The 16,596-nt window shown below is 54.4% G+C and overlaps 1 protein-coding gene across 5 annotated transcripts in view; it reads left to right on the top strand.

Annotated features, from left to right (window-relative positions):
* The window catches only part of ADGRD1 (adhesion G protein-coupled receptor D1), a 139,625-nt gene that overhangs the window by 45,132 nt on the left and 77,897 nt on the right, over positions 1 to 16,596 (top strand). For all 5 annotated transcript variants that reach the window (XM_035724046.1, XM_035724047.1, XM_035724048.1 and 2 more), the window contains 7 exons: positions 940 to 1,004; positions 1,738 to 1,893; positions 5,712 to 5,771; positions 8,265 to 8,382; positions 9,405 to 9,515; positions 11,277 to 11,352; positions 16,057 to 16,198. In XM_035724046.1, coding sequence (XP_035579939.1) covers positions 940 to 1,004; positions 1,738 to 1,893; positions 5,712 to 5,771; positions 8,265 to 8,382; positions 9,405 to 9,515; positions 11,277 to 11,352; positions 16,057 to 16,198 — 728 coding nt within the window. The remainder of the gene's footprint in view (positions 1 to 939; positions 1,005 to 1,737; positions 1,894 to 5,711; positions 5,772 to 8,264; positions 8,383 to 9,404; positions 9,516 to 11,276; positions 11,353 to 16,056; positions 16,199 to 16,596) is intronic.

Here is a 16,596-nt window from a genome sequence, read left to right as displayed (position 1 = left end):
CCTTACTCTCCTGCACTTTATTTTGTGGACTCACGTGCGTTATAGTGGGATTCAGTGTGACTCTTCTGTCACTACTGGGCACCTGAGGAACAAATGTCACTTTGACTTGGGGAACAGAACGTTTGGGGCTCTAGTACTCCAGGCAGTGTCTCCCCTTCTGTGTCTGTCCCCAGCTACCCAGCCCCACCCCAACCCAGGGGGCCGGGTACTACTGGAGCTAACTGGGAGTGATGAGGTCATTTCCTTGGGTCACCCCAAGCAACCTTGAGGGATTTTCCAAAAATGAGGTAGAGTATCTAGTTAGTCTGTGTTCTTACCAGGAAATGCTAAATTAGAAATCATTGGTGGAAAACAGGCAGAGAAGAGCAACTATGGCTTATCTTTGGTGCTGGATGTCCTCATTATCTGTAATTATTTATGATTAACCAAATGGAGTAGAAAGAAGAACTAGAATCTTCAGGGTCGAAGGGGCTCAAGAGGACAGTCCCCCCACCACTTTGTCTTGTTCCAGCTGTCTGGGAGGGAAGGCTTGACCGACGGATTGTTTGTCCTATAGCCCAGAGATTAACGGCCCTCTGTATCCCATCTCCAAATAGTCCAGATGCAGCGGAAGGTGATTTCTTTTGGTTCTCTATTTATTTGAAATCGGTAAATGCTTGTATAAAATCATCGTTTTATATGATGAGTTGCATGAAGGGTGCTCAAAAGCAATTTGAAACATAAATAGAAAAGTAACGTGACCTGGGAAAATCCATACAATCTGCCCATTAAGCTGATTTATTAGCCCTTTATCTTTCCAGCAGCATTCCTACTCAAAACATTCTCAGACTGTCTTAGATGTGTCTGAAGCTGAAGAGTTCTGAATAAAGACAGGGCTTCCTTAGGGTGAAAGACTGACCATGTTTCAGTCCTTAATGAAGTGTTACTGATTCTTTCCAGGAAAGCATGCTTTGTTGTCTTCAACGCCACCAAGCTTCTTCATGACACCCCCAGCCAACACTGTGGTAAGCACATGCATTGATCTCGGCCCTACTTCTTGTTGAAGGCTTTCTGCTTAGCCTGTGTGCCAGGACTGAATTCCATTAGACAGTCTGGCTCTTCTTATTGGCAGTATAGTGTCTGGGAAGAAATCATCCCTGGAGGAGAAGCGAACTTTGGCACTAATTCTAGATGCTCAGGCTGACTGAAGGGAAAGCCCTCTGCTTCTTGTGGTCTGTGGCCTCGGGGGTCAAAAGGAAGTAAACCAGACTGCCGAGGGACACGAACACTGAGACCGTCTCCTGGGCAGGTGAACCAGTGAGCCGAGAGCAGGGGGGACCTGAGCCGATGCTCGTTTTCTCTTTGTGCCCCTTCTCCCGAGGTTTGAGGGAAGATCAATCCATACAGAAACATTCTCCTCTGGAATTAGTATTTGTAATCACACCACTTTATTTGGGAACTCTAAGGAACAGTGAGGGCACAGACTCTTGTACCATCGGTGTGGGTTCAAACCCCAGTTCCACATGTATTTCTGGGTAAGCCTCCCTGTGCTTGGTTTCATCTCTGAAATGGGTGCATTTTTCTTGAAGTTGTTGAGAGGATGAAAGGTCAGTATGTGTTAGGTAGTCGGAAAAGTGCCTCCTGGTATGCCGCAGGCGCACCTGCCATCGTCACGGGGCTTTAGGAGGGCACACTGAATTTCTGTGGGACTTCCTGGCTTTCATCCCTGGCTGAACTCACGCCTGTCATTTCTTTTAGACGCCCACCAACGCTTACCATCCTATCATAATCAACTTGACAGAGACAAGAAAAAACTTCCAGAGTCCAGGAACTGTACTGAGTTATCTGCGAAATGTGTCCCTCAAATTACCCAACAAGCCTCTCTCACAGGAAATGGCGTTGAACCTCACGCAGGTAAAGCTATTTGATTTCTGTGCCTGGCTGGTCAGGGATGGCAAACTACCAGATCCTGGCCCACAGGTGTGCTTTGCTCAATCTGCACAGAGTTATAGAAAAGTCAAGAACTTTTACATAAAAGTCTGGGTTACAGGCTTCTCATGAACAACCAGGTAGGGTGGCCTCTCCAGCCGGCTCTACCCAGCTCGCTGGGGCCTCCTTCGGCTCTGCCTCAGCTCTTCAGGGTTCCCATCTCTGCATCCACCTGGCCACCGGCCATCTGGGTGTGCAACTCCAGTTCTAAGCCTCGCTGCCCCCCTTGGCCACAGGTGAAGGGTGGGACTGGGTCTTGCGCAGGTGCAGCCGTGGGACCCCAGACCTCACTCTGCACACACTGTGACCCGCAGCGCTGTGACTTGTAGGGCAGTGGGAACTGCCAAGGTCACCTACGGCACTTCGTGAACGTGCCACTTATGGCATGGAATCAAGGTGCCGCCGCTTTTCACTCTCCTCCAAATACTCTCCAGGTCAAGGTAGAGGCGGATCCCGGGCGGGCAGAGGTGGAGCACCGGGGTTCTTGGCCGAGGTGAGGAGACTGCGCGGGTTCCCCCGCAAAGAGCAGCTTCTGGGTCCGAGCAGGGTGCGGGGGGTTGGCTGCAGCGTGGAGTTTCCCTCCGCGGCTCCTCGCCCCGTGCGCTCGGTCGCTCCGCTCTGCGGCGACGTGGGGAAGGCCGCAGGACACTCAGCTCGGGGCGGCTCCGTGCGTTTGTGTGCGCCGGGAACGGTGTCCGGCGCTAGCTGAGCGCGCGGGGAGGCTTCCTCACTCCGCCCGGCCTGCTGGCTGAAGGCAGACCCGCGGGGCGCGGGCACCCCGAGTGGAAGGGGGGCCCTGTTCGCCCTCCTGCCCCCGCGGGGGGAAGCGAGAGCCGGCTTCTCGGGCATCTCCGTCCACCCCTAGGGCGCGCTGGGTTCCGGGGTGCTGCCCCGCAGGGCCTCGGGGTGCGGAGCGCACGCGGACGGCCGAGTCCTAGACCTGGTCCCTGGGCCCGGCGCCCGCCCCCCAGGCCCGGCCTCCCCGCCGGCGCCCAGGGGCCTCCCCGCCCTGAGGACTTCCAGACGGGCCCTGGCCGGCTTCACCCCGGGCTCCAGTACCGGTCTTCCTGCATAGCACGGATCTGCGGCGGCAGCGCGGGTCTCTTCACGCTGCGCCGTGTCTCCCCGCGCCCGGGGCGGCCCCACACCGCAGGCCCCGCCGGCCAGCCCCAGAGGGAGAGGGCGCCCCGCCTCCATCTTCACCCGGAAGGAAAATCTTTCCCAGCGTTCCCTCTCCCCTCACAGCTCATTGGCAGAAGCTCGGTCACATGACCACCACCAATCCTGGGCCCGGGGGGCAGACGGGGCACCAAGGCTTAGCCAATCATAAAGAGGCGTGGGCGGGGCCAAGGCTGCAAAGCTCCGCCCCCCACGGGTTCCCTGGGTTGGCCGGGGTGTCCAGTCCGCGCGGGCTGGCCCGGAGGCTGGGGCGTGTCCGTAGGCTCGAGGGGATGCCTGTGTTGGAACACAGGAGCCAGTGCAGGCCGAGGCGGGAGACTTTCTCGTTAAGCTCAGCGGTTTCCTCTTTCCCTGTGACTCCCCCTGGGCCCCCTGGCAGTGTCCGGAGTTGCAAACTGCAATGCGCTCAGGGGCCGGGCAGGCGGAGGAGGAGTGGGGACCGTGGCCGTCTGCGGGGGTGGCGGCTAGCTGACCTGGGGCACTGCCCCCTCCGATTTTGCAAGGGAGGCCCCACACCCGGATCTCTAAAGTGGGAAATAATCCAATTTTTAAGTAGTGGACAGCTAACTAAAATTTTAAAAGCAGTTATGTGCAGATTTGTGAGGCGGATTCGGTCTGTGGGCCCTCGGTCTGGGACCTCTGGCGTGGGCCCCCGTGGAGAGACCTGACTCTGGGTGTCCTGCAGAGCAATCCTGCAGATTCGCCCAAAACCCTGCCCCTCTCTGATTCAAAGAGAAATAATATCCAATTTTCCATGTTGTCCTGGCTTTTTCCACCGCTAGCAATCAGACAGGAAATTGGCGAGAAGTCCTTTCCCGTGCTGGGTGATAAGGGGTCTGTTAGCCACATCTGGCCGGGGAGGTCGTGAACTGTGGCGAATTCCAAGGGAGACGCGCTGTGAGTGTGAAATGCCCCCTGGATTTCTAACACTTAGGACAAAGAAAAGAATGTAAAATACTGAATTGATAACTTTTATATTAGCATGTGGAGTGCTGTCTTAGATATTTGGAACTAAGTAAAACATAATTAGTTTGAAACATAATTAGTAGAAGCAAAATTCGTTTCGCCTGTTTTCTTTTTACTTTTTTAAAATGCGGCTACTAGAGGGGCGCCTGGGTGGCTCAGTTGGTTAAGCCCTGACTCTTGGTTTTGGCTCAGGTCATGATCTCCATGTCCTGAGATCAGGATTCTCTCTCCCTCTGCCGCCGCCCACCCTGCCTGGGCACATGTGCACTTTCTGATAGACAGACAGACAGACACTAGAAAATCTAAAAGTGGCAATGTGGCTGGCATTATATTTTCATTCCACCGAACTGTTTTGGAGTAGGAGTCAGCAATTTATAGCCTAGCCCTTAGGCCAAATCCGGTATGTTGCCTGTTTTTGTAATAAAGTTTTATTGGAACATGCTCATTTAGTTATGTTGTCTGTGGCTGCATTTGCTCTATAATGGCAGAGCTGAGTGCTTGTGATGGAATTGTATGGCCTTAAAACCTCAATACTTTACTAGGTGATTTTTTTTTTTAAAGTGCTGACTCCCTGCTCTAGATTATAAATTCTGCCCGCTAGACCTTAAGCCCAATATTTTGTTCATCCTTAGTTCATAAGGTCTTGCCCTTCAGAGTCTTAATAAATATTTATCAAATAAAGGTAATGAAAGAGCAAGGAGTTTTGATGATGTATTCTCTCAGTATTTAGTGTCTAAAAGTGTGAGGAAGAATGTGATTTTTCTGGAGATGGTAGTTTGGTGGAAATATGGGAGATTTAGATCAGGCTCTCAGTTTAATTCTGTGTCTACAGTAGAAGACAAACAGTTAAAAGCTGACATGAGTGATATAAATGAGGGACTGGACTGGATGTCAGGAAGTAGGGAGTGGTGAGGACTGGAGTACATGGAGAAACACGTATCTGACTACAGGGGCAGCTGCCGTTCCACGTTGGCCAATGGTGGCCATGTGGGACTGTGGGCTAGGGGTGGCCTGAGCTTCTGCTCTTCTCAAAGGAAGAAGGAAATTCACATATTTTCATTTAAATCTCCCCATTTGAACATGTTAAAAGCTAATTTATTTTTTTTAGAACAATGGTGAGCCAATCCAAACATGATTTTAAGGTGATCTGACCAAGGGTCTCCAAGTAACTTCTTTATGGAGAGGTAATTGCCAATGAACACAAGTGGTTTTAAGTCAGCTTGGCTTCTCTACCCATGGAAAGCATATTCAGCAGGCCATGATTTATTCACCTGTTCATTCGTTCGCTTATTCATTCAACAGGCATTTCCTGAGGGCTGCTTATATCTCCGAGGTACTGTGCTTAACATGACTAAGGTGTGTTCATTCTGACATCTGAATGATCATCACTGATAGACGGGTTGTCACAGGGAGCAAAGAAGATAATACCTCTGATGGGCTTTGTCAATTATAACCTGATACGCTAATGTGAGCTATTTTTGTTTATTACTGTATGTAAAAACCCAGCCAGTGGTTGATAAGACATGGAAAAATCTAAGGTCTTGAGATTTTGAGGATTAAGGATACATGCTAAGCAGTGTCATTTTATCTGCCTTTAGGTTTTCTTAAAAACCATGGGAGAGGTTCTTCAATTGCCCACTTGGGTTGATGTGTCAGAGGTAAGAAAAAAAAGAATATTTTTGATTTTCAAAATGTATTTACTTTGGGGACCAGTGTGTCTTCCTGGAAGTGGTGTAAATATGGCCCAAGTCACATCCCTAGGAGAGATGATGCATCTTCCGGTCTTGCTATCTGGGACATTTGAGCTCATTTTGACCAGATATACAGATTAGAAGTGCCTTGTCTTCCGTATGGCTCAGGAATTGTGTGGGTGTCGGTAATGTGTTATTCTCCTCAACACCAAGCAGGGAAATGGTTCCATTTCTTCATGAGGAGTGTGTACTTGGTTGACCTCTATTTATCATTTTAATAAAATATTTTTCACCGTCATATTGTTCTTGAGTCATAATAAAAAAAAGTGTTTTATGTTTGGAGATCACTAGATTAAGTGAAAAAAGTGAAACATGTGACAAAATGTATTTCATGGTTATAAACGTAAAAACCAAAAAAGCCTCTCTTTTCCCCTGAACTCCAAATAATTAGAAACGATAATGGAATATATATTTATATTTAAAAGTAACTTCGTTGACTTTACTGCTTAACAAATAAAACAAGTTAATGTGTTGTGGAGAAGGTAGAAACTGCAGATAATAAAAACAGTATAAAAGAGCAGTCACCTGAAGTCCTAAGGCAGACCGTGATTGTGAGCACTCTCGTACATGTCCCTTCCTGTCTTGCTTTTGTTTCACTTGCACGCACATATATTGTACAAATACACTGATGTCTGATTTAATCTGGTTGTCTTTAGCTACGCGCGGGACCACTGCCAGCGACACTGGGCATATCAGGCCGCCTAGGCTAGGCTGTGCTCTGGTAACAAATAGACCCCTGCATTTCAGTGGCATAGCACAGTTGAAACTTACTCCTCACTCATGCAAAGTCCAAAGTGGGTCCGAGGAGCCTTTCCTCTGTCCAGTGACTTTGGGGTCCTGGCTCTCTGTCTCTTTTCTGTTGATGCGGTCTCAACACACAACGTCCAACGTTGCCTGGCAGGGTGGAGGACTCTTAACTGCCTCCCTCAGCAGAGCCGCAACCACACTGGTGTAATATTCAAGTGCTCATTCTCCTGAACCCCTATGATGTTTAAAAAATATTTGGCAGTTTGAGGCAGAAATGCTATTAATGAGATTACAGTGGGATTTATATTTGAACTTTTTATTTGAACAGTTTCAAATGGAATGAGATGGAGTGAACACTGGCAAAGGGAGGAATAAAGGGGACCTGAACTTAAGACTGATATAGTCTCACATAGAAACAAATTCTTTTTGAAAAGGCACAACCCTCCAGAGTCCTTGACTTCCAGGGGGAGTCTGTGTACAGGGCCGCAGCACAGGAACCTCCCCCCCCCCCCCCAGAAAATGGCCAGTGGAGGGCCTGAGCAGACCCATTTCATCAGCATCATTTTAAAGTAACTTTTTCTGAATGCTTGGCCACAAAATATGAATAATCATGAAGCTATTCAGACTTAGGCAGGCTCTAATGTGCATTCAAGAGAAGGTATGAATCAGCTACTGCCCAACAATTGCACGCCAGAGACACAGATTTCCATGTGTTTAACTATGCTCGGCTGATTGAAATCAGGCCACAGGCCTCAAAGAAAATGTCTAAAATTGGCCTCAGTGTTCTTTTTCCAGCTCATTAGATTCTCGTGGCGCATGCATCTATGAGAGAATGCTAAGGATGCTTAGCAAACAGATGCTTTTCAGAAAGGCGGGAAGGATGGAAGGGGCATGATGGCAGGAGGCACAGCCACCGCACACCCGAGGGGCTGAGAGGCCCTGTCCCCAGTGTAGCCGTGTGTCTGATGGTGAGGGCCAGTCGGCCCCATCTGAGCTGTCTGCAGAGATACAGGGTGACCAGGAGGGGCCCCTGCTTTCGTGGGGGCAGCGTCCACTGGGGTCCTCTCTGTGCTGGGGACTCAGAATGAGTGAAGAGGGCCCTTGGAGGGAAGGGATGCACCAGGCAGGTCGGAGGCCGGAGAGGATTTGGGGTGCTGACGCCTCCAAAGCCTCCTTCCCCTGCATGGAGACTAGGATGAAGCTCCTGGAGGGGGCTTGGGGGCACTTAGCCCCCTCCTTCTGAAACAGAAGAGGGCAGGGCAGGGGGCCGGCCAGAGATTTGTGGAGGTGAGTTCAGAGTGCAGCTGGGTCCAGGTCTCTGTCACCTGTGTCTAAGCATAGAAGCCTTGCAGCCAACGGCCTGGGTGACCGGGATGTCTGCGTGCTGTGAGCTCAGCCGGGTGAGTGACCTCAGTGATCACTTCCTCGCCTGTAAGAGGGCTAGTGCTGGGGGCTCTCCCCCATTCCTTCTCATCTGCTCATCGAGAGCACAAGCCCGGCCCGCCACGGCCTTCAGAGATGCAGGGTGCTGCTCCCGTGGAGGGGTGCTGTGGGGCCAGCGCACAGCCTGGCGGGGTATTCCGCGGGTGGGCCTCAGGACGTTGGCTGTGCAGGTTCTGTTGTCTCAGTGCCTTCACGTTGTGTTGTGTTCAGGACAATGCCATGGTGCTGGGCTTGATTGAGACCGTCGACACTGTCATGGGCCACATCTCTTCCAACCTGGACGCCAGCGAGCCCCAGGTCACCATCGTAGGCTCTTCCTCCATGGCAGGTAGTGGTCAGCTCGGTGTGGGATGTGGCCATGGGTGCAGGCGGGGCGGCGGGAGACTCGGGAGGGCAGCTGGCCCGTGGGGTTCGCTCTGACGGCCCCGCGCTCACCTGCACAAGCAAGTGCGTACACACCTGCACAGGTGCGTACACACCAGCATGTGCGTTTGCACACACAGCGGGCAAAGGTGCACACACACACGCAGCAGCAAACACACCATTGGCTCAGACAGACCTCTCTGCTTCTCTAGACTATGTTGCCCTTAACGAAAATTACACTTTGGAGGGAGAGTGAGAGCAGGGCGCGTGTGCTCAGCCATGATGTGGACGCAAAGCTGTGGAAGCATTTGGTGGCGACTCGGGGCCGGACTGATCTTGTGTAGCAGCCCCCTCTGTTCAGAACAGGAGTCGGTATCAGCAGCTCCTCTGAGTGTCTGTGGAATAAAAGCTGCAGAAGCAGGTTTCCGAGAGCCAGCTGGAGGCTTGGCCTGAATCTGCTTTTCCAAGATAATCGGCGCAGAGGGCCACACGCGCTGACTTCATGGCCCCTCCATTTGAAAAGTCTTTATCTAGGGAGCACTGCACTGCTGATACGCTCCTGCAAGAGCCGAACTCTGGGACAGGGGCTGAAGTGACCCACGTCGGTTAGTTTTAGGGGGAATTTGTCGGCTGAGATAGTGCCTGATGGCTGGAAGGCCAGCATCTCTGGCACCTTCTTTCTCCTGTGGGTCACGGGTCCCCCAGAGTGTGGTGAGGAGCAGCCCTGAGAACTGACAGGCTGCCCTGAGGGAAGGAGGGGTCACCTCGGGCCACGAGACCCACAGTGGCTGGATGGCCGTGTCAGCCATACAGTGGAAATGACGTCCTTGACCCTTATTTTTGTAGGTCGTCATTGTCTAGAGGTAATTAACTGCCCAGGGGAGCTCATTCTGTTAACAAAAGCAGAAGCAGATGGGGTTTGACAGCCCAGTTTCCTTCGCTGTGCAGCTTACTGACTGTGGCTTCCTGTCTTTGGCTTGTTCTCAGAGTTTTCTGTGGCCAAACTCCTACCCGAGACCATAAATTCCTCTCACTACCGCTTCCCGGCCCAGGGGCAGAGCTACATCGAGGTTCCCCACGAGGCGTTCCGCAGCCAAGGTGAGTGCAGCCGCTGAGCCTGCCCCAGGACCTCGGGGGCTCGGCCCCTACAGACGTGCGGCTGGCCGTTACCCGGAGGACGCACGGCCCTCAGGCCCGCTCGCTGTTCCCGCAGGAGCAGATCTGGGCCAGCACTTCTCAGCGGGTCCTGGCGGGCGCCTGAGATGCTCACTCAGAATGCTGATTCCAAGTGCGCCCCAGCCTCGTGAACTGGAACTGGGGAGGAGGCTGGGAATCTGTATTTTAGACAGGCTCTCGAGGTGATGCTGGTCCACTGTGAAAGACAACTGTGTCCTCCCAGATCGGCACAGTGACACGTCAGCAGAATATGAAGAGACGAGGCCATCCCCCTTCCCCCATCCAGGGTGGCCTCCGGCTAGGTGAGGGTTTGTCTGCCCAGGGGTCTACTTCCAACTCCGGACGCTCAGGCAGCTCTGGCCATTTTTGCTACAGTGACAGTCCCTCTGGCCCCTTGAAAAGTGAGTGAGTGCCTCCACTGCTTGTCCCTTGGGAAGTCAGGGATGGGCCTGTGGCCTTGGATTTGCAGCTCCTGACAATCCGGCCAGAGGACATGTGATTCTGAGACTGGGGACCAAGAGCAGCCCGGGTGGTGTAGGATCATGGTGTCCCCTCCCCAGCATGGAGTTGTCACTCGCCAGCCCTCAGGGGCCCACCTCTGCTCCCTCTACCTTCTTGTTTGCCTGCGTGAAAGGTGCCTGGAGATGTCACAGGATGCCCCCCCCCCACATGGGGTGAACTACAGAAACGGGGGGGTGTCTGGGGATGATGCTATGATCTGCCAACTACGTACATGATCTTTGCTCATCTCATACCACCCGGCTGCAGGATCTAGAAACCCTCCGTTCTTCACACTCAGCAGGGCTGTGGCGTCATGCTCTGCCCTGTGGCAGCAGGACTTGCTGGTCGCGAGGACTGACTGGTGGCTGGACTTCCCAGGCTGCAGCCCTGGTTCAGCCACTTGCTGGCTGTGTTACTGAACCTGCCTGCATTACAGGCTCCTCATCTGTAAAATGGGGACAATATTCGTACTAGACTCATTGTTTTGAGAAGAACGAGCAAAGAAAGCCCTTCTACCTGGCACACCGTGAGAGTGATATGATGCTAAATGTATTCCTGAAATCTTAACATATTCAACGAATATCCCCGAGGAACTCCGGAAGATAGCTAACCACTTCCTCCTCCAAGCGTCCTCTGCTAAACTAAAAATGATTCCTGTTTCAAGCCGTCACATAGCAGAGAGGTGGGACTAGCCACAAGGCATGGAGGACACCTGAGTGATCACCGCCACTTGTAAATCCTGCATCTGCTGCCTCGCTCATGTCGCGTGGCTGCAAATACTCCATATGCCAACAGCAAACAGGACATGCTCACCCAGAGGACGCAAAGCTGGAGGCTGGCGTGGTGCCCGCTGCTGGAGCAGGGCCCTCTGCCCTCAGAAACTCTGGCGTTCCTGGCGAGTCAGGCTCTCCCCGGGAGCCGTGGCATCTGTGCGTCTCCAGTCGGCTCGGAGGAGGAGCACGTAGTCACTGCCACAGTTCAAGCCAGAGCTGAAGGGTCACAAAGTTTCTACTCGGGCTCCTGGAAAATTCCACCCCTGCGAGTCCCGCCCCCACCCCCAGGAGCGGCCCCTGGGTTCTGAGTGTGAGGGTGGGCGCTGCGCACTGCTGGGCAGGTGGGTGTGTCTGGGGGCCCTACCGCTGGAAGGCTGACAGGTGTCTGTGACCCTCTTCTTTTCCGCAGCCTGGACCACCATCGTGGGCCTTCTCTACCACAGAATGCACGATTACTTGGACCACATCCAGCCAGCCAAGACCAAGTGAGTGTCTCAGGTGACACGGCAGGGAGAGGGCGGGGAGAGGGCAGTGGGCGTGTGTGCATCTGCCCGCCGGGCGGCTGACTGCGGAGACACCCCCACCTGCACGCCCTCACAGGTCTACAGGGGGCTTTGCTATTAGAGCCAGGGCACGCCACAGCCCTCGGAAGGGGACGCGGGACCTCGGAGCTGGGGCTCAGCGGGCCCTGGGTGCGCAGGCTGACAGGGCAGGGGGCAGGTGACCACAGCCGCCCGGAACTCCCTGTGCGTGGATGAGTGCCTTCACTGCCGGAGCCTCACTGCCGCTTGTGTAGAGCGGGAGACAACAGCACACCCCTGCATCGGTCAGGGCTGGTTGGATACGCAGCCGCTGGTGGATGACGGGGAGGCCGGGGGCTCGTGGGATGGGGAAGGCTTCAGTCACGGCAGGACCCAGGGCACGGGGAGGCCTCCCGACCTGGTCACTCCGTCTCCTGCCTGTGCTTTCCTCTGTGCTGGCTCCTTTCCAGGCGGGCCCCTCCACAGAGGCACGGCTGGCTCCGGTGGCTCAGGACGCCCCCGCTTTGGGTCCTGAGGTCTCAGAAGGACAGCAGCCTCTTTCGTGAACGTGTGCGTGGAAACTCAGGCAGGGCTGTGACTGGCCCATTTGGGTCATGTACCCATCTGGCTCCCTCCAATCACGGTGGCTGGAGCATCCTGCTCTGTCATTGGCCAGGTCTGCTCACATGGGCTCTGTGGAAACAGAGCTGGGACTGGCGCGCTTGGCTCATGTGCCCATCCTGGCCTCCCGCATCCCGGTGGCCGGAGCCTGCTGTTCTCTTGCCGCCGGGGTGTGCTCACGTGGCCCCTGTGGCCTGGCGGTGGGTCAGCCCACCCAGAGCGCGGGGAGAGGCTGGTTCCTCCCTCAGAGGGGAGGGTCGGGAGGCTCCACTCCCCCCGCCATGGGGTCCCCCTGGCCTCCCCGGCAAGTGTCTCTCGTGCCCCTGCAGGGCGGGCTGTGGAGGCTGGTGCCGCCACCTGGATGTCCGCAGCCTCGGGGACACCACAGCCCCACTTCTGTGTAGGCCTGGGTCCGATCGCCCTGGGAAAGCCTGCGCGTTGACGAGTTTCCTCGTAACTAAGGGAGGGGGACCGGTCCCTCCTGGTGTGTGATTTCCAGAATTCTTCAGGAGAATTGTCGAAGGGAAATGCCATCACCTTTCCTCAAAAAGATGCCTTCTCAACTCCTTGGGGGCTACTTCTCCAAATTAAAGATTACGAATGAAGAACAGACCCGTCCTTGGCCCCCCCTCCCGTATCTGCAGCTCTCACGCTGAACGGTCAGGCTGAAGCTCATTTGTCAGTGAAATTCGTGAAGCGTGTGTTTATGAGGCACGGCCGAGCTTGTCTGTGGGCCAAGGGTAAGAGCGTGTGGGGCGAACGGTGTCTGTACTGCCGTCCGCATCGTCCTTCCGCCTCAGACTAGGAAAGGAAAGAGAAGGGGGAGCTGCTCTTCACCGACATCCGTGTGTACACGCATTTCAGGGGACAATTCCCTGGGGCCAAGTAGAATCATGACTAGCCAGCGGCCGACAGACTTCTCCATAAAGGGACCGAGAGTAAATATTTTTGTCTTTACAAGCCATAACGCCTCGGTCACAACTGCTCAGTCTGCCGTGGAGGCGTGAAAGCAACCTCTGACAATACATGAAGGAATGGGCGTGGCTGTGTGCCAAAGAAACCTTATAGGCCCAGGCAGCCCCCCAGGCCCGTGTTTGCACACCCCCGTCGGCCGCGCCGTCATGTCCGTGGATGGGGGAGAGGCTGACTGTGTCCTGCTCTGGGGGGCCCAAGGATGTGCTTGAAGCTTGGCAGCTGGGACACTCCTCCATCGCAGGGCCTTCACCTCACCTCCCTGCTGTCCTCACTGCCCGAGGCACCCCCACAGAGAGGACTCTCGGGAGCCTCAGGACCCGTGCTGTGTCATCCAGATCACCGTGGTCAGCTCCTCTTGTCCCAAGTCGTGGGCCCTGAGACTCGCCCAGGCAGAGGGTGCCCCTCACGGCCCTCTCCCTGTTAGCATTAACACCTGTGGACCGTTGCACCCTGTCAGCAGCTCCGTTGGTTTCCCCAAGTCAAAACAGGACAATTTGCCGTGATGAGAACATATTTTTCATAGGTGGAATCTTCAGTTTCAGTGACGTTCTAAGGGCAGCACTTAATGCAGAAGTGTCTTATTGTCAAAATTAGCCTTGGAAAAAAAATCATCCCAGTACTTCACCAGGCATATGTCCCCGTACTTGTGCGCTCTCCTGTGGCATCAGGGTGGGACAGAAGTTGGCCAGCAGTGTGGTAGTCAGCAGCGCAGAGTTGGGCGCTGGGTACCCGGCTCTCTTCGCCCAGCGGGGCCCTTGGCGGCGATGTGAACCTGGGCGACGCCTGGCCGTCTTTGGCGGTGTGCTCCCGTCTAGAATGGTGATGACGACCCACCAGCGTGTGAGGCTGCCGTGAGCGCGGCGCGAGTTAACTGTTTAAACAAAGCTTGGTGCCCTTAACGTGACGCGTAAGCACTTGCTTTTAGCACCTCATAAGATGGTTGGACGTTCTCGCCATATTGACTGGAAGACAGTTCTCAAACTCCACACACAGTTAGGAGGGGATGAGTAGATCGGCAGACAGCACCCTGGCGTTCTGCTCGCCTACACAGCGAGTCCCTTCCCTTTTAGTATCACGCGCTGTGACCTCCGTATGTGTATGGTTTTTGTAAGAATGAAAGGTGCTGTGGAGTTGTAATGTCCTCCCGATCCCCTTTCGGGGTGAGGTGGAGTCAGCACCAGTTTAGTGCATGAAGATGGGGGTGAGGCTGGGACGGGGTCTCCATCTTCACAGCCAAGCCCTGGGTGGGCCGTTCCAAGGACCCAAGCAACCACTCCTGGGGCCAGCGTCTGCGTGTCCACGGGTCCTGGGGGGCACTCAGCCGGTCCCTGCTCTACCCCCTGCACACGGAGGGTCGCACCTGCCCCATCAGTCGAGGGCTGCTCAGCTCTTGCCAGTGGCTTTGCTGCGCCAGGCAAGCACCTGGGGGACTGCCTTTCCCTTCGCGTGGGGCCGGGAATCCGAGCCGGGCAGGGAGTCTAGAATCACCTGCTCCCACTGCCCCTCCGCAGGTGGAGACCTGGACCCGGAGAGGGGATCGCTGCCAGCTGACTGAAGCAGGGCGGTGACTCGGTCCCTGGGTTTCCGTGTCTTGTTGACAGACTCACACGTGCTTCCGACAGATAGGTTCCCGGAAGGTTTGGCTTGGCTTACGTGTCCGCCCTTGTGCTTTGTAGAGTAATGTCAACCAAACAATGCGGAAGGAACGACAGCATCAGGGCGACACCATCTTGGAACCCTAAGTGTAGTTACTGATCAGGGCAAAAGTCATGAGTGGGTGTAGACACCACTGGGTGAGGGGTATTCAGGGAACCCTAACACTTTTTTTTTTTTGAGAGTCTGTTATATTTTAGGAACCATTCTAGGTGCTGGTGGTACAAGCAGAAAACAAGACAGACAAGATCCCTGTTTTGTGGAACTTACATTCTAAGGGAGTCAGGATTAACATCCTACCAGATAAAGTTCTAATGCCTTAATCTTGGCACTCAGGGACCTCAGGAGCTCACTGTTCAACCTGAGCTCCAGTGCATAGACCCCCCTCTGGGCTCTTGGACACACTTTGTGTCTTTTCTCCACCTCCACCGCTGGACACCACTTTTCACTCACTCTCCACCCATGTATGCCTCAGGGCAGTGGTGAAAGGTCTTATCCAAAGACATATAGCCACTAAGCACTGAAGTTTGTATTCAGTCCATATATGATGGCTCTAAAGCCTGGTGTTCTTGTATGTATATTCCAGGTTCTGGGCATACAGTAGGGGCTCCAAAGCTACTTTACTCTTACTTTACAAAGTGAGCAGGGCACCTGAGAGTGCAGAGTGGGCAGGTGCCACTTCAGCCAGCCGGTCACGCTCAACATCATCAGCCGTGGGGCGTGCTATCCTGTGTCCCCTGACGTGACACAGTGGCCTGTGGAGTAGGCCTGCCCCACATGCCTGGCCTGGAGCTCCTCGTGAGCACACAGCAGATCTACAGTGAGGGCCGCTTGGCAAACCGTGGCTGCCTCTGCTGAATGGAGTCAACAGCAGAGCACGTGGTCTGGAGGTGGGGAAGGGGGGTCATCACCTGGGGGAAACCGAGGGCCTTTCTCAGGGGAGTGAGCGCACACCAGGCAGGGGAACCACGGATGCTCACTGCACTACCATCCGTCACACCATCTTATAAGCAGGTAGCTTGAAGTTCAGACGGGGTAAGTCACTTACCCAAGGTCACACAGCGGAGTGAGCAGATTGCTGAGATTCGCACCCAGTGCTTCGACCCTTCTGTTCTCCAACTCCCCGGGCCATGTCTTCTTCCACTGTTATTGGCTCTGTGAGCTCAGGGCCCCGTGCCGCCCACGGTGCCGGCATCCAGCCTGGCAGGACAGGTACTGAATGATGGAATGCAGGCTTCGGAATGGCAGCGGCGGTAGGTCTCCTCTGTGGGTACCGAACGAGACCAATCGAACTTCCACCCAAGGAAGATTCCAGTCTCAAAAATTTCAGCCTTAACATTAAGTTCTAAACCCAGGTTCTGGCTGCGTGCCCTGTCCCTATTCCCCTTCCATACTGATTTTTTCTCATTTATTTCCAAGGATTGCTGAGGCAGCAAATTACAAAAGGCACACGCTGTTCGCGGCCAGCTACCTCATTTCTCTGGAGGTGTCCCCGCCGCCCGCGCTCTCCCAGAACCTGTCAGGATCTCCGCTTGTCACGGTGCGGCTCAGGCACAGACTGGTGAGTGAACGTGGACTCGCCCTCGCTTCCGTTCTTCTCCTGGTGTCGTGGACACGGGGGAGTCTGTGGGGCTGGAGAAGGAATCTCAGGTGGCATGCGTGGACACGGTTTTCACACGGCGGTGGGACAGGGTTGGTCGCGTGGTGCTGACGTCGGGGGAAAAGGCTTTCACAGATGTGTGTGCGTGGACGTTTCTGCGGAGGGGTTGCGGTGGGCAGCTCTCACTCGTCCTGACTGTAGCCATTAGCAACATGCAGTGCTCAGTTCTCCACGGGAAACACGCTCTGGGGCTGAGGGTGGGCCATTTCTCCGCTGTTTGGAGCGGTGAGTTCTTGGTCCTGCTGGGTTGGAACTGGACTTCTGTCCACGTTCGCTTCATCATTGGGCACAGGTAAGAA

The sequence above is a fragment of the Zalophus californianus genome, chromosome 14 (assembly GCF_009762305.2).
Source record: "Zalophus californianus isolate mZalCal1 chromosome 14, mZalCal1.pri.v2, whole genome shotgun sequence".
NCBI classification, from domain to species: domain Eukaryota; kingdom Metazoa; phylum Chordata; class Mammalia; order Carnivora; family Otariidae; genus Zalophus; species Zalophus californianus.
This window is presented reverse-complemented; position numbering and strand designations above follow the sequence as displayed.